This window comes from Mixophyes fleayi, chromosome 7, assembly GCF_038048845.1.
Source record: "Mixophyes fleayi isolate aMixFle1 chromosome 7, aMixFle1.hap1, whole genome shotgun sequence".
NCBI lineage: Eukaryota > Metazoa > Chordata > Amphibia > Anura > Limnodynastidae > Mixophyes > Mixophyes fleayi.
This window is the reverse complement of record NC_134408.1, coordinates 123,871,477-123,889,489: the sequence shown is the minus strand read 5'-3', so window position 1 is coordinate 123,889,489 and position 18,013 is coordinate 123,871,477. Positions and strand designations below refer to the sequence as shown.

The following is an 18,013-nucleotide window of genomic DNA, read 5'->3' as shown; positions in this document are numbered from 1 at the left end:
AGGCCCATTATCTATAATATTAAGGAAATAACATGATTAGATTTGACACCTACTCTAACACCAAGCCATGACAGATATATCCTGGGTCATACGACCAGCAAAAATGGCATATATGTGGCACATCTCCTTCATGGATCCTGCTATTATGCCCTAATCCATCTCCACCATGCACTCCTCGACTCCAGGACTCCCTCTAAACCAGCTAAACCCATTTATTAAGCACTAACTATAAGACTATCGACATCTTGTCTAATATTGTGAAGTTGGACTATTCCTTTGCACTTTGCGATTTCGTCCTCATGACTCTCTACAACTGTTTATTTATACATATGAATATGTGATGTTTGTATCCGCTAGTATTGCTCTCCACCCATAATTAGTTTTTTTCTATACGCTTTCCACTCTGCAATTCATTAATAAAAAAATCATTGACAAAAACCAGAAAATGAAGCCTGTAAATGACCTCAACAATTTTCTGAAAGTCAGAAAAGTGAAACAGATTTAATAGCAATTAATAGCCGTTACCAGTTTCCTCCCACAGTCTAAAAACATACTGGTTGGCCATTGACTTCTGACCCCTGTGTGCAGGGGGGTACGGAGAATGCTTGTGCGAGGGGCCCGGTCATAACAACTGGCCCGAACACAACAAGGGGCCCCCTGCAATCTGAATTATGTTGGTTCTTAAAAGGCACATAAAAATTGGGTTCAAGGTTATAATAATACTGTTCGACTTCACATGGCTTTCTTAAAAGTGTCAGCTGGAGAAAACAGCTCCTCAAACGTTTGAAAATGTTCTGTTCCTGTCTTTACAGATAACAAGCTTCTTTTGCTGTGTCTAACCAAATCTGTTGAAACTCTGTTCACTATGTACATCACCTATGCTTGTTCCCTTATCAGAGATCTATACACAAACAAAGCTTGTTTGCAGTATTAGAGTTCCATTATCTAGATTGAAACAGAAGGATATGCTGAGGAGGAAGAGGGAGGGAGAATGAACACAGAACACAATACACACATTGCCGGGAAGGGAATTCAATACCTGATACGTTTGTTTCCCAAGGTGAGCAGCCACACGTGGTATAAAAGATGCAATTCGATATGTGTCCCGAATTAAACTCTCTATGGTGTTATAAAAATTGCCAGTAATGTTCAGGTCCAAGGAAGGCACAAAGCTCATTTCACCTCCATTAAGGAAGAGTTCCACTTTAAACAATGGAGGATTGTTAAGTGATGGCTCTGTGTTATCAATCAAGTATTGAAGTGAACACTTCACCGCTTGGAACAATCCTTCTAAAATCATGCGGTCTATGTACCCTGTGTACGACTTCCATTTATCAGAGAGCAGCTCTGCTTGAAACAACTGCTGATTGCACTGCAAAAAATAAGAATGCAATGATTAAGTTCATGCGCTAACAAAACCACTCTGCAACCTGTAGAATTGCCCTTGCCTAGGTTTTATAGTTAATGTGGACTTATTACCATCATAGAAAAACAATAATTTCTGCAGAAGTCGAACCTAAATAATTCAGCAATGCAATGTGAATGAAAGTCTAAATACCATGATGGATTCTATAGCCCATAAAAAAACCATGTTGGCATATGTGGGGTATCATCGCCTCAAAGTCCTCCTGTATTGGCCTCTCATTAGATGAATTACCAGATTGGAAGCTATTCATTTAGCTTTATCCCATATGTGAGCCAACCCAAGTGTTTGCTCTCAGTGTTTAGAGTAAGTTCCATCCTACCAGAAGCCCCTTACATGTGATAGGTGTCTTATGTGTTAGGCCACTAAGATATCTGTGTTTATTACTTTCTTAAATGCAGAGTTTTAAAATTAGGCCTTTATTTTCCTATAAAGCAACCAAATGGTAGGAGGGGGGGGGGGGGGAGATGTTGCTCATTTGCATGTAAGAATTGGCACCTTTTTACCTTAGGGCAAGTAGGCCCGTGGTACAGAAGCGATGAATTTAAAAAAAAAGTCATTTGGAATCTGTCCACTACAATCTACCCAATAAATACAGCAACTTCATTTTGAAAGGAAACTTCTTTCAAAACCTTGCTTCTGTATTTTATAACTTTGCAATAGGACTGAAGAAATTATCTGAATCTTTCGCAGCCCTACAGGTATAGGTGTATCTCTTAATGGAGTACTATGATGTGATATAATGTGGAGAAGGCAGTACTTCTGACTTTAGTACTGTACTATACTTGAGTGTAGTATTACTTAAAGCCCATAATATTGAGGTGGGAACTGCTGGACAGCATCTTGTGCTGTAAATTCTATAATAACGGACTGTAAAGACTAGAGATGTGCGCTGACCTTTGTGTTTTGGTTTGGAAACCGGTGCCGGTTCAGAGCCGGACTCTGTGTTTCAGCTCTGCTACCAGTTTTGCCAAACAAATGTGAAAAGTTTTGGATCAGGATTTAATTAAAAATTTTGAAAAATAGGTAAAATAACGTGGGCAGCTCGTGGCTTAGTGGTTAGCAATTCTACCTCACAGTACTGGGGTCAAGAGTTTGATTAACAACCATGGCCTTATTTGTGTGTAGTTTGTATGTTCGCCCTATGCAGGGGGGGGGCTGGGCTGGGCTGGGGGGCAGCGCCCCCCCGGGCTGCTCAGTCTCACCGCTGTTAGGGCCGGCCGCCCGCCCCCCGGATGCAATATCGCCTAATTTTTACCGGCGGCCGCATCACATGACACCAATGCGGCTGCTTCATTGATGTCGTGGGTGTCATGTGATGCGGTCGCCAGTGCCCCCCCCGGGCTGAAATCTGCCAGCCCGCGCCTAGCCCTATGTTTGCATGGGTTTCCTTCTACACTCCAAAAACATACTAGTAGGTTAATTGGCTGCTATTAAATTGACCATAATCATAGTCTCTCGGTCTGTGTGTGTGTGTGTGTGTGTGTTATGTGAGTTCTCTCTACAGCGTTGCGGAACTAGTGGCACTATATAAATAGATGATGATCAACGAAGGTGGAGTGCACTCACAATAAAAAACTTCAAAAAGTAGGCATACAATAAATTTAGAACGTAACATAGAATGCATCATAGACACTTATGCTACAGAAACAAGCAGCGTTCATTGGATGGCCATGGGTAGAAATAATACAGTTAGACATTGATAAAACTAAATAGACAAAGGGGGCCTGCACCTACATTTGTTTATTTACTACGCACTTATCATTGGGTAGAGTGTACATCGAGAGCCAAGAGTAGAGATTTCAAACACATTGGGCCTGATCTTATTTAAGTCTCCTGGACAAAACCATGTTACACTGCAAGGGGTGAAAATTAGTTTTCTGTTTTGCACATAAGTTAAATACTGACTGTTTTTTCATGTAGCACACAAATATCAACTTTAAATTTCAGTGTAGAAGTAAGCTATTAAGTATCTGTGTGCTACATGAAAAAGCAGTCATAATTTAACTTATGTGCAAAACAGAAAACTAATTTTCACCTCTTGCATTGTTTTGTCCAGGAGACTTAAATAAAATATTTCTTAATTTAAGTTCCTTAATTAATCAGGCCGCTTGTTTTACTATAAGTACCTTTTATGGTATAAGTAAGGTAGATCTGGCTGAATAGAGATTAGTGTGTTCTGTAATGCTGCCTTTGTGAATCAAAAAGGGGGCCTCGTCACTCATATATATTTGCAAGTATATAAATATTTCATGTATAAAATATGTCATGTATATCAGTATGGAATGTATATAAATATGGAATGTACAAATAATACCTATATCTTGAAAAAATATGTAAACTAGACAGTTCAGATTAGGAGATAGTTGGCTTTCCCACACAAGTTAAAATGTATAACTCACATTGATGCAGATTTGGTAGCCAAACATCAAACATCTGTCTTGACAAAACAATACAAAGAAAAAGAAAGTAAGAGATAGAATTTGGCATATTGGTCACCCAACCAGCAGTCAGTTGGCAATTGGCAGCACTAGAAACATGCTGAAAACAGTTAGGCATAGCAATGAGTTACAAACCGCTCCCCCCCCCTTTCCCAAATGGGAAATTTGGTGCAAGAGCGTACTACTACAAAGGCTTCAGAAGACTCTTGGGGAAAAGTGGAGGAGTCAAAATCGTGAAAGATGGCATTGTCCTTGGGGCCAATATGTTGAAAAGAACATGCACAAAGGTTAACAAACCAAGCACTCTAGCGACAGTCACTGCTTAATTTGTTTGGGCCCCCACAAAAGTCAAAAATTTGGTTGTTGGTTGTTCAACTGGATATTAGATAGGGATGTTAACGAGTGAATCATGGACATTTGGATAACAGTGGTTTTCTTCCTCAATGGTAACCAATCATCATCCTCATCATCATCCTCATTGAAGATGTCTACATCAATTACTTTTTTTTAAAAAATAGAAGATACTCCAAATAGGTACCCATTAGGTAGCATGAGTGATACACTGGGGAGGGCGAGCAGCAATATATTGGAGAGGTTCAGCAGCAAATACATTGGAGAAGGTCAGCAGCAAATACATTGTAGAGGGTCAGCAGTAATATATTGGAGAGAGTCAGCAGCAAATTCATTGGAGATGGTCAGCAATGCAGCAAGTACATTGGAAAGGGTCCACCGCAATACATTGGAGAGAGTCAGCACTGCAGCAAATACATTGGAGAAGGGACAGCAATGGCAGTATCAGAGCTCATTAGACGGATAGTGAATGCATCAGTAGACATTATTTAACAGATGATGAGATAATAAGGGCACAATGTTAAATGGTGCAAGATGGCATTGTACTTGGGGCCATCCACCCAGGTGTGATACATACATGGATTCATCAGCTACAGGATTGACATAATATGATTAGTGGGCAGCAGAATAGACAGGGTTATAAAGTCAACAATATAATGACATCGACAGTATGCTTAGGATAACAATTGAAATGTTGACAGTATTTATTAGATTGACAATTAAAATGTAGACCGTATTCTCCCTAACTCTAACCCTGTCCCTCAAGATCTGTCTCTGGCTGTAAAGCAGTATCTTCCATTGAGATACTGCTTGTCTCTTGCAGCTCCTGTCTGCTAGAACTATGCATAATCTATGCCTTGCCTGCAGTACCCTTCTATCAGGAGAGGTGCTGCAATCTCACCATTACACACACTATCTCACTAGCAGGAATTACCTCATTCCCCAGGCAGCACCCACACCTGTTCACTGCCTTTATAAGTCTGCCTCTCCCAGTAATCTGTGGCAGTTCATTGCTGTCTTGCCTGTTGTTGCTGACTCTTCTGAATATCCTGTGTCTGACTTCCTTTTATTGACCCCAGCTTGTTCCGCGGCTTCGCTGCTTATCTCCTGACCCAGACCTTGGCTCCATTCCTGACAATGCTCCAGCTCATTCCCTGTTACTTTCGTGGCTTTCCTGGCTTTGACTCCTTGGCTTGTTTGACCCTCATCTATTCTGTCTCCCTTGGATCGATCCAGCGCTTTCTGGAAAGACCTCAAGCTCTGCTTATCATGGTTTATCCAGTACCTGGTGCCTCACGCCTCCTGGCAAGGTGTTGAGTCCTGCTTATCGTGGTTTATACTGTACCTCATGCCTCCAGACTAAGCCAGGCTTTTCTGCTTTTCCAGCCTCTGAGTTAAGTCTGCTATCCAGCTTATCTGTACTGCCTCTACAAGCCATGTCACCATTTGTGAGTCTCTGAGTTATTGTCACGAGTCACAGGGACTGAAGGCCACTTGCTGATATTTGCGCTGCTAGGCCAGGAGGCTTGGAGTCTAAACATGCCCCCAGTCCTCGCCAGGGACCCCCGCAAGGGAGGTTGGAGTTTGCTGCATAGGACATGCAGGTCGCGGCCCTCCAAGTTAGCTATCAGCGAAGTGGATGGTGAACAAACCTGGTCGTGCAGGCAGAGGTCAAACCATACTGGTAAACATGGTATCAGAGGACTAGGCAAATCGGAGTCAGTAAGCCAAAGGTCAGATACAGCAGGAGCAATCAGGCCGAAGAGAGACCTAGAAGCAGAACCAGGGGAAGCTGGGTCGTACACAGGAGGTCAGTCAGAGAGCAGGGAGACAGGCTCGGACTCTGGAGCATAGGAAGACCTACAAACTCTGGTGCCTACCTAGAGTTAGAGGCAGGTTTAAATAGTGGAATCCATTCCCTGGTTGGTGGCAGTGGAGGCGGTGGCCCAAACAGCTGACTGCCAACAGGAAGTGTAGAGGAGCGTCCCGTTGCTAGGAAACAGAGATCTGAGCAAACACACATGCACATGGCCAAGAAAAGATTCTGAGGAAAGGAGACATTGTTCTGCCGCCTAGCAACGGACTGAGCTGCCGGCAGAGGAAGGCGTCTATCTCTGGAACCATTGATGAGTGTGGGGACAGCGCCTGACAGTATCCCCTTCCCCCTCTCTTCTAGAAGGCTTACCCTCCAAGGAGCATTTGTTACAGAAACTCGCCAACAGAAGTGGAGGATTAAGATCATCCTCATACACCCAGGACAGGGCTGAAGCCTTTCCAGTAGACCAAATACTGGGAGCATCCATGAAGCTTGCGAGTATCAAAGATATGGCTTATTTCAAACTCGTTACCAGAAGCTGCGGGAATAGGATGAGGATAAGATGGAATATGGGAAAATTTGTTGAGCACCAGTGGTTTCAACAAGGAAATATGGAAAGTTTTGTGCACTTTAAGAGAGGGAGGGAGTTGAATTCTATAGGTAACGGGATTAACCACCTGAAGTACTGGAAAAGGCCCAATAAATCTTGGGGCCAATTTCATTGAGGGTACCTGTAGCTTAAGGTTTTGTGTGGAGAGCCACACCTTGTCCCCAACTTGCAGAACTAGTAGCAATTTCCGATGATGGTCCACTGCGAGTTTATACTGCTGAGAGGACTGTAATAACTTCTCTTTAGTGTCTGTTCAAAGTCGTGAACCATAGCAGGAATTGTCCCTGTCGGGGAGGAGGACAAATCGGGAAGAATGGGGTGGGCACCATATACAATAAAGAAGGGGTGTCAGGCGCCGCTCGGCGGCCGCCCGCCCGTCTGCATAGCACGTCTGGTTGCCTAGCAACCAGACGCATCACTTCCCCTTCTGCCCGGCCGGCCAGCTACAGACTTGAAAGCGTTCCCGTTGCTAGGCAACGGGACGCTGCATGAAGATAGCGCTACGGCGCTATAGAATGACTAGCGCTACGGCGCTGGAGTATGACAGCACTACTAGTGCTGAGGGCATTGGCTAGCAGCACTATTTAAGCCTCTCTGACCCCACTTCCTGTGCCAGAGTTTCAGGTCCTTTCCTGTCCTCCAGCGTTCCAGTGTTCCTGTGATTATCTGTTTCCTGACCTTTTCCTTCCTCCAGTTTATTGCCGGTACAGATTCAGTTGGAAAAGTTTGCCAGACGACCTCTCTTGTGCTCGTTCCTGGAAGCGTAAGTCGATTCTATTGCATAAAGAGATTAAGGCAGGAGCAGCAACTGTAGAGGAGGCCTGGGAAGGTAGAGTAACCCCAGAAGAGGTGACAACACCTGCCTGAGAGACCACCATTGATGCTTGAAGCGATTTAATTCTAGCAGCAATCCCTTGAATACACTGGAGGAGCTGGGCCTGCTCAGATTCTTGTTTAGCAACTCTGTGAGCCAAGTGCATAAGAAGATCACGAGCCAAGGGTTCAACAGGTCCTTCAGTAGACATGGCCAGAGTATACTGTCACTAGTCCCAGGGACTGAAGGCCACTTGCTGATATTTGCGCTGCTAAGCTACGAGGCGCGGACTCTAAACACTTCGCCAGGGACTCCCGCATGGAGGTTGGAGTTTGCTGCATAGGACATGCAGGTAGCGGCCCTCCAAGATAGCTATCAGCTAATGGATGGTGGACGGTGAACAGACCTGGTCATGCAGGCAGAGGTCAAACCATACTGGTAAACGTGGTATCAGAGGACTAGGCAAATCGGAGTCAGTAAGCTAGTGTCACTCACCGGACCGTGAGTGCCTCTTCCCGGACATTTAGGAACCGTGGCCGTCCACCATCCTGAGGGTCTGCGCATGCGCAGCCCTTTTCTATACTTCAGTGTATACCCCTTTAACTTAATTGGCAGATCAGGCAACCTCCCTATATTAAGCACCTGTGGTCACTACCACGTTGCCTGATCTTGGAGTCTCATTCCTCATGAGTCTCTGAAGGTGTTCCTGTATTACTTGTGTATTCAGTGCTGCTGATTCCTGTGGTTTCCAAACCACTTCTACTTCTGAGGTTCCATACCACTTCTACCATCAACTGTATCATCATGACTGTTTGCTGATTCCTATCCGCTGCCTCCGTGCACTACAGTCTTCTACACCACTTCAACGTTATTTTATATCAATGTGACTGTTTGCTCATTGCTATCCGCTGCCTCCGTGCACTCCAGCTTTTACCTCACTCACCTGCTTCTCATCAAGTCTGTTTGCTGATTTCTATCCGCTGCCTCCGTGCACTACAGTCTCCTGCTTGCGACTCGCCTGTGTTCAACATCGTGACTGCCAGCTGACTACTATCCGCTGCCTCTGTGCACTACAGTCTCCTGCTTGCAACTCGCCTGTGTTCAACATCGTGACTGCCAGCTGATTACTATCCGCTGCCTCCGTGCACTACACTCTCATCTCATCTTTGCTGTGACTTCCTCGAGACTGCCGCTTTTCATTACCATCTGCTACACTTCGTGATCTACAGCTCCTGCCCTGCGCTGCACTCCTGTTTCCCATCGCTGTTGGTTCCTGTGGTTGCTACTGGTTACCTCCGTGTGCCGCTGAGTCCTGCCGCTGTGGTCAGCGCTATCGTCCATCTCCTGCTGATCCACTCTCCACGCCTTCACGTGTTCCACTGGCCTCTACCCTCCTGTCAGCATTGGATTTGTATCTCTTCTACTACCCTCTGCTGGATCATCTCCATTCTCCTGGGTTTCCTATGAGTCCAGTTCCACGTGTTGCTGACTCCTGTGGATTGGTGTCCCTGTCGGTCTACTCACCTGTGCGCTGCACCTGCTAGACCGCTGCTTCTCCTATCCAGGGACTTCCTATCCAGTCGGTCTCCAGCCGCTCAGGTACCGCTGCAATCCCATCTGACTGCTACTGCTGAACCACGGTATGCATACTTCTCATTGACTGTGCTGTGTATTGCATATCTTGCTGGACTGTGTTTGGTTCTCTCTGGAGTCTGCTATCCGCTGAGTCTATTGCCATCATTGACTGTGTTATCATTGTGCTGGACTATTTCAAGAGACTTTCTAGATTGCAGACCTAATCAGTCATTTACATATATATATCTATATTGTGCATATTACTGTGGATCGTGTATAAGGTGCCTGTGTATATCCTGTGTTGCAGTCTTCCCCCCGTGCACCTCCTCACATATATATTCAGTGGTACAACTTGCTGATGTCAGACCACTGATCCCTGTTTCCGGTATCACCTGTTCCATTATCCTCTCACATAGCAGTGGTACAACTTGCTACCGCAGACCACTGACTACCTGGATACCTCCACTTGGATTCCATTCCTTCACTCAGACAACGGTACAACTTGCTACCCGCAGACCGCTGACTCTCATCACCTCCTTGTTTCTGTTGGACATTCCTCCTCACTATAGCAGTGGTACAACTTGCTATCGCAGACCACTGACTACCTTCACGTGTCCTTGTCCATACAGTTCCTTGTGTATCTTTACCTCATTATTACCAGTGTTGCTAGTCATAGACTTTCCTGAGCATCTCATCGGCCATCATTTCATGTTCCGTGATCACCCAGCTACCAGAGTACCCTATTACCATCTACATTGCTCTGGTAAGCCTACCATCTGGTGATCCCTGGGTAAAGACTCCTAGTGCCCGTGACAGTAAGATCAGGCCATGACAGACCCAGATGTGGAACCTACCGCCAAAGAGATGCTGCAACATCTGGTTAGCCGTGTGGAGCAACAGGATGCCCGCCAACAGCTGTTACTTCAGTGTTATCAGTCATTAACCTCCCAAGGAACATCTGGACAGACTGTGACAGCTACTACTGAAGCTCCTGTGCTTTCCTCCGTTTCCCCATTGCCATCCCAGGTGTCTATAGCTTCCACGCTTCACCTGCCTACTCCGTCAAAGTACGATGGAGACCCCAAAACCTGTAGGGGTTTCCTTAACCAATGTTCAGTCCATTTTGAGCTCCAACCTCAAAATTTTTCTACCCATCGTTCCAGAGTGGCCTATCTTATCTCTTTGTTTTCAGGACAAGCCCTGGCTTGGGCCTCCCCTCTGTGGGAGAGGAACGATCCAATTTTACAAGATAGTGCCAAATTCATTTCTACATTCCGAAGTGTATTCGATGAACCAGGTCGTGTGACCTCCGCTGCTTCCAGCATCCTCCGTCTGCGACAAGGATCTCATACTGTAGGCCAGTACGTCATTCAATTTAGGATCTTAGCCTCTGAACTTCAGTGGAACACTGAAGCCCTAGTTGCCGCCTTCTGGCAGGGGCTTTCCGATAAAATTAAAGATGCACTGACTACCCAAGAGCTTCCTTCGTCACTTGAAGATTTGATCTCTCTATGCCATCGTGTTGATATGAGATTTCGTGAAAGAGAGGCTGAGAAAACGACTTCTGCTAAAGCACCTTTTCGCTCTAACCCTCAATTTCGTCCAGTGTCACCCGCTGTGATTCCCATGGAGATTGGACGTTCCAAGTTATCTTCTGAGGAGAGGAAACGAAGAGTCAAGAATAGACTCTGTATCTATTGTGCTGATTCCACTCATGTTCTCAGCTCCTGCCCTAAGAGATCGGGAAATGCCAGGCCCTAACTAGTTCTGGAGAGGTGAAGTTAGGGTCCCTGGAGTCCTCTCCATCGTCTATGAAATCTAAAGTCTGCGCTTTTGATGTGACTATTTCCTTTGCTACCAAGACCTTTGAGTCACAGGCATTGATTGATTCCGGAGCAGCAGGAAATTTTATTTCCAAATCGTTAGTTAATCAATGGTCTCTACCAATGATTACCTTAAAAACTCCCATTACTGTGACGGCTATCGATGGATCACGTCTCATCAACGGTCTCATCACCCAGAGTACGTCTCCAGTAACCCTTCAGATTGGTGCTCTGCATCATGAAGAGATATCGTTTTTAATTCTTCCTGTTACGACAAGTCCGATTGTCCTAGGCCTTCCATGGCTTCAGTGTCACTCTCCCCAGATTGACTGGCGCACCCCTCAAGTCACGTCTTGGGGGCCTGAATGTCACCATCATTGCCTTTCCCAAGTCATTCCTCTCAAGGTACAGCAAGCTTCCATTTCAGCTATTTCACCGGGACTCCCTCCTCAATATGCTTCATTTACCGATGTTTTTGATAAAGCTCAGTCTGAACGTCTTCCTCCTCATCGTTCTTGGGATTGTCCGATTGATCTTCTTCCTGGCAAGACTCCTCCCAGAGGCCGGGTCTATCCACTCTCGTTACCTGAAACTCAAGCTACATCTGAATATATACGGGAGAACCTCCAGCGTGGGTTCATTCGACCTTCCACCTCGCCCGCTGGAGCTGGGTTCTTCTTTGTCAAAAAGAAGGATGGATCATTACGCCCTTGTATAGATTTTCGTGGACTCAATGCCATTACTATCAAGAACCGGTACCCCATTCCGTTGATCACTGAGCTATTTGACCGCATTAAGGGAGCCCGTATTTTTACTAAGTTGGATCTTCGTGGTGCTTACAATTTAATCAGAATCCGTTCCGGTGACGAATGGAAGACGGCGTTTAACACCAGAGACGGGCATTACGAATATCTGGTAATGCCTTTCGGGCTATGTAATGCCCCCGCTGTTTTTCAGGGCTTCATCAATGAGATTTTTCGGGACTTATTATATGTATGTGTCGTCGTCTACCTGGACGACATATTGATTTTTTCACAGGACCTGCCTTCTCACCACCAACATGTGGCAGAAGTCCTCTCCAGGCTACGGAAAAATTCATTGTTCTGTAAATTAGAAAAATGTTCATTCGAATTACCCCAGATTCCATTCTTGGGGTATATTGTTTCCGGAGTTGGTCTGAAGATGGATCCTGACAAAGTAAATGCTGTACTACATTGGCCCCAGCCAACTACTCTTCGTGCCATCCAGCGTTTTTTAGGTTTTGCCAATTACTATAGACGCTTCATTCAAGACTTTTCTTCCATTGCATCTCCTATTGTGGCCCTGACTCGTAAAGGGGCTAATCCTAAGCAATGGTCTACTGAGGCTATTCAAGCCTTTCAAACATTAAAAGAGTCCTTCTCTTCGGCTCCAATCCTTCGTCAGCCTGATGTGACACTCCCTTTTTTCCTAGAAGTAGATGCCTCTAATGTGGGCTTAGGAGCTATTCTCTCCCAACGCTCGGAACAGCAAAAATTCCACCCTTGTGCCTTCTATTCTCGGGGTCTCCTACCCGCAGAGAAGAATTATACCATCGGAGACAAGGAATTACTGGCTATCAAAGCCGCATTAGAGGAATGGAGATACTTGTTGGAGGGAGCTCGCCATCCGGTGACGATCTTCACGGATCATAAGAACTTGTCATATCTCCAGTCTGCCCAATGCTTGAACCCTCGTCAAGCAAGATGGTCTCTTTTCTTTTCCCGTTTTGAATTAATAATTACCTTCAAACCAGCTGCCAAGAACAAAAAAGCTGATGCCTTATCTAGAGCCTTTGCTACGTCCTCTGATATAGAAGAGGTTTCCAACCATACCATTCTAGACCCCAAATGTATCTCACTGGCTGCTTCATCCACCAAAACGCTACCATTTGGGAAGACCCTCGTGCCTCCTACACTAAGGAGGAAAATCCTTTCGTGGTTCCATGCCTCTCGTTTTTCTGGACACGCCGGTGAACACAAGACTTTTGAGATCCTCTCTCGAAGTTACTGGTGGCCTTCAATGAGGAGAGACGTCAAAGAGTTCATTGCTTCCTGTGAATTATGTTCGCAATTCAAATCCTCCCGCAGAACCCCAGCAGGGTTGCTGCGACCACTACCCATTCCGTCCAAACCATGGACCCATATTAGTATGGATTTCGTTACTGACTTACCACCTAGTAAGAACCATAACACTATTTGGGTGGTAGTGGACAGATTTTCGAAGATGGCTCATTTCATCCCTCTGTCTGGTTTGCCTTCCTCGTCTATCCTGGCTGAACATTTCATTAAAGAGATCTTCCGTATCCATGGATGTCCATCTGAGATTGTGTCTGATAGAGGAGTACAATTCGTGTCCAGATTCTGGCGAGCCCTTTGTAAAACCTTGGGCATACGATTAGCACTCTCATCTTCTTACCATCCACAATCCAATGGACAAACCGAACGTGTCAATCAAGATCTTGAGACTTTTATAAGGATATTTTCATCAGCCAATCAAGACAACTGGGTAGAGTTACTCCCTTGGGCTGAGTTCGCCCATAACAACATGTACCATGAGTCATCATCCAAAACTCCATTCTTTGTGGTCTACGGTCACCATCCGTCTTTTCCGGAATTTCCTGCCCTCCCGCCCACCCAAGTTCCTGCGGTGGAGACTGTTTGTCAGACCTTTAAAAATATCTGGTCTCAGGTTAGAACCTGTTTGAAGAAGACATCTGTCAAATATAAATCTTTCGCTGATAAGAAGAGGCGGGCTATTCCACCACTAAAAATTGGAGATCGTGTCTGGTTATCCACAAAAAATATTCGTTTGAAGGTTCCATCCATGAAATTCGCCCCTCGTTTTATTGGTCCATATAGGATCATTCAAGTTATCAATCCAGTATGTGTGAAACTCCTTCTTCCTAAGAGTCTTCGGATTTCTAATGCCTTCCATGTATCTTTGCTCAAACCTCTTATTATCAACCGTTTTTCAACTCCTCCCTCAGCTCCGCAGCCAGTTCAAGTCCATCAGGAGGAGGATTTTGAGATTACCGAGGTACTAGATGCAAAAATTTCGCGAGGAGTCCTCCACTTCCTCGTTCATTGGAAGGGCTTTGGTCCTGAGGAGCGCTCTTGGATCAAAGCTGAAGATCTTAATGCTCCTGCCCTTTTGAAGAAGTTTTACTCCAAAAATCCGGACAAGCCCGGTTCCAGGCGTTCTGTGCCCACCTTTAAAAGGGGGGGTACTGTCACTCACCGGACCGTGAGTGCCTCTTCCCGGACATTTAGGAACCGTGGCCGTCCACCATCCTGAGGGTCTGCGCATGCGCAGCCCTTTTCTATACTTCAGTGTATACCCCTTTAACTTAATTGGCAGATCAGGCAACCTCCCTATATTAAGCACCTGTGGTCACTACCACGTTGCCTGATCTTGGAGTCTCATTCCTCATGAGTCTCTGAAGGTGTTCCTGTATTACTTGTGTATTCAGTGCTGCTGATTCCTGTGGTTTCCAAACCACTTCTACTTCTGTGGTTCCATACCACTTCTACCATCAACTGTATCATCATGACTGTTTGCTGATTCCTATCCGCTGCCTCCGTGCACTACAGTCTTCTACACCACTTCAACGTTATTTTATATCAATGTGACTGTTTGCTCATTGCTATCCGCTGCCTCCGTGCACTCCAGCTTTTACCTCACTCACCTGCTTCTCATCAAGTCTGTTTGCTGATTTCTATCCGCTGCCTCCGTGCACTACAGTCTCCTGCTTGCGACTCGCCTGTGTTCAACATCGTGACTGCCAGCTGACTACTATCCGCTGCCTCTGTGCACTACAGTCTCCTGCTTGCAACTCGCCTGTGTTCAACATCGTGACTGCCAGCTGATTACTATCCGCTGCCTCCGTGCACTACACTCTCATCTCATCTTTGCTGTGACTTCCTCGAGACTGCCGCTTTTCATTACCATCTGCTACACTTCGTGATCTACAGCTCCTGCCCTGCGTTGCACTCCTGTTTCCCATCGCTGTTGGTTCCTGTGGTTGCTACTGGTTACCTCCGTGTGCCGCTGAGTCCTGCCGCTGTGGTCAGCGCTATCGTCCATCTCCTGCTGATCCACTCTCCACGCCTTCACGTGTTCCACTGGCCTCTACCCTCCTGTCAGCATTGGATTTGTATCTCTTCTACTACCCTCTGCTGGATCATCTCCATTCTCCTGGGTTTCCTATGAGTCCAGTTCCACGTGTTGCTGACTCCTGTGGATTGGTGTCCCTGTCGGTCTACTCACCTGTGCGCTGCACCTGCTAGACCGCTGCTTCTCCTATCCAGGGACTTCCTATCCAGTCGGTCTCCAGCCGCTCAGGTACCGCTGCAATCCCATCTGACTGCTACTGCTGAACCACGGTATGCATACTTCTCATTGACTGTGCTGTGTATTGCATATCTTGCTGGACTGTGTTTGGTTCTCTCTGGAGTCTGCTATCCGCTGAGTCTATTGCCATCATTGACTGTGTTATCATTGTGCTGGACTATTTCAAGAGACTTTCTAGATTGCAGACCTAATCAGTCATTTACATATATATATCTATATTGTGCATATTACTGTGGATCGTGTATAAGGTGCCTGTGTATATCCTGTGTTGCAGTCTTCCCCCCGTGCACCTCCTCACATATATATTCAGTGGTACAACTTGCTGATGTCAGACCACTGATCCCTGTTTCCGGTATCACCTGTTCCATTATCCTCTCACATAGCAGTGGTACAACTTGCTACCGCAGACCACTGACTACCTGGATACCTCCACTTGGATTCCATTCCTTCACTCAGACAACGGTACAACTTGCTACCCGCAGACCGCTGACTCTCATCACCTCCTTGTTTCTGTTGGACATTCCTCCTCACTATAGCAGTGGTACAACTTGCTATCGCAGACCACTGACTACCTTCACGTGTCCTTGTCCATACAGTTCCTTGTGTATCTTTACCTCATTATTACCAGTGTTGCTAGTCATAGACTTTCCTGAGCATCTCATCGGCCATCATTTCATGTTCCGTGATCACCCAGCTACCAGAGTACCCTATTACCATCTACATTGCTCTGGTAAGCCTACCATCTGGTGATCCCTGGGTAAAGACTCCTAGTGCCCGTGACAGCTAGGAGGCTTGGAGTCTAAACACGCCCCCGGTCTTCACCAGAGACCCCCGCAAGAGAGGTTGGAGTTTGCTGCAAGTGACGTGCAGGTTGCAGCCCTCCAAGTTAGCTATCAGTGGAGTGGATGGGGAACAGACATAGTCGTGCAGGCAGAGGTCAAACCATACCGCTAAACGTGGAATCAGATGACTAGGCAAATCGGAGTCAGGAAGCCAAAGGTCAGATACAGCGGGGGCAATCAAGTCGAAGGGAGATCCAGAAGCAGAACCAGGGGAAGCCGGGTCCTATACAGGAGGTCAGTCAGAGAGCAGGGAAACAGGCTGGAATGCTGAAACATAGGAAGACCTAGATACTCTGGCGCCTACTTAGCGTTAGAGGCAGGTTTAAATAGTGGAACCAATTCCCTGATTGGTGGCAGTGGAGGCGGCAGCCCAAACAGCTGACCGCTGACAGGAAGTGTAGAGGAGCGTCCCATTGCTAGGAAACGGAGGTGCAATCGGACACACACACACGGCCATGAAAAGATTCTGAGGAATGGAGACAGTGTTCTGCCGCCTAACAATGGACAGAGCTGCTGGCACCGATGATGAGTTCGGGGACAGCGCCTGACAATTATTCAGCCACATTGCCATTACGTCCTCCTCTGCTATCCCAGTGGCTACCTGTTCGCAATACATTGCACCTTCTGATCCATTCTCCTGCTGCAGCTACCTGGACCCTGGTGTATACCTGTCGCAGAACATCGCACCTTTCGATCCAGTCTCCTGCTGCAGCTACCTGGACCCTGGTGTTTACCTGCCACAATACATTGCACCCTCTGATCTAGTTTACTACTGTCACTACCAGGACTCTACTGTCTACCTGCTACAGATTATCGACCAGTCTGATCCAGTCTCCTGCTTGCTGCTACCCAGACCTCCGTGTACAACACCTGCAGATCTTCCATTCTGCACTCTCCGCTGGGACTTGCTGAGTAACTACCTGAAGGGCTGCGATCTGTGGGGCACAAGTCGCTAAGCCCAAACTTCCTTGCAGGGGTCACTGGTGAAAAACTTCTATCCTATTAGATGCATCGCCTCCCTGTAGTTGGTCCTGAACCTAGCATTGGCAGATTTTTTTGTTAATGCGGTAATGGGCACCACCAAGGAGGAGAGCACCTTAATGAACTGTCTGTAGTAATTAGCAAACACCAAAAACCGTTGAACCGCCTTAAGACCTATAGGCTGGGGCCACTCCAATATCGCCTTAAGCTTCTCAGGGTGCATTTGAAGACCACAGCCTGAAACCACATATCCTAGGAAGGGAATATTATCTTTTTCAAAGACACATTTTTCCAATTTGCAGTATAATCAATGTTGTTGAAGCCAGTCAAGAACGATAGAAACATGATTTTGATCTGAAGTGATATCCGGAGCTTTGGGCCTTGACAAAACTTAGTAGAGTGAAACGCGCATCGGCATTACACGCGCTGTTTCTCCTCCACCGAAGCATTATATAACTCTGCAATATTAGGATGCTTTAGGGTCTTATAAGGTCACTTACTGGTCGTTCTCTATACAAGATCTATAGGATAACAGACTCCGTAGTTACCTTATATAGGCACAACAGCTGCTGCCTTCTACAGCATAGAATGGCTCCTCTTTGACAGCTTAATAGTTGGACTTCCCAATATATAACAACCAGTAGACTTTTGAGGGATTGTTCTACTTTATATTCCAATATTATAAGAAGGCAGGGAATCCACATATGCAGCTGGGATATATTACTTTATCCTTATACCAATAATAGGAGTCCCTATTTTGGTCTCTTTTGAATATAAAAAACTCAATGGTTTAATCAATTATTGAATGTGAGGCTGCTATAGAACTGATCTTATAAATACTAGATCTATCAGCACAGAATGGCTCTTTTTTGACAGCTCAATAGTTGGATTTCCCAATATACAATAACCAGTAGACTTTTGAGGGATTGATCTACTTTACATTCCAATATTATAAGAAGGCAGGGA

General features: G+C 45.9%; 1 protein-coding gene across 1 annotated transcript in view; it reads right to left on the bottom strand.

Moving 5' to 3' along the window:
* Nucleotides 1-18,013, bottom strand: part of LOC142098555 (dynein axonemal heavy chain 11-like) — a 325,973-nt gene that overhangs the window by 247,632 nt on the left and 60,328 nt on the right. The window contains exon 16 of the mRNA XM_075181390.1: nt 1,040-1,372. Within this exon, the coding sequence (XP_075037491.1) occupies nt 1,040-1,372 (333 nt within the window). The remainder of the gene's footprint in view (nt 1-1,039; nt 1,373-18,013) is intronic.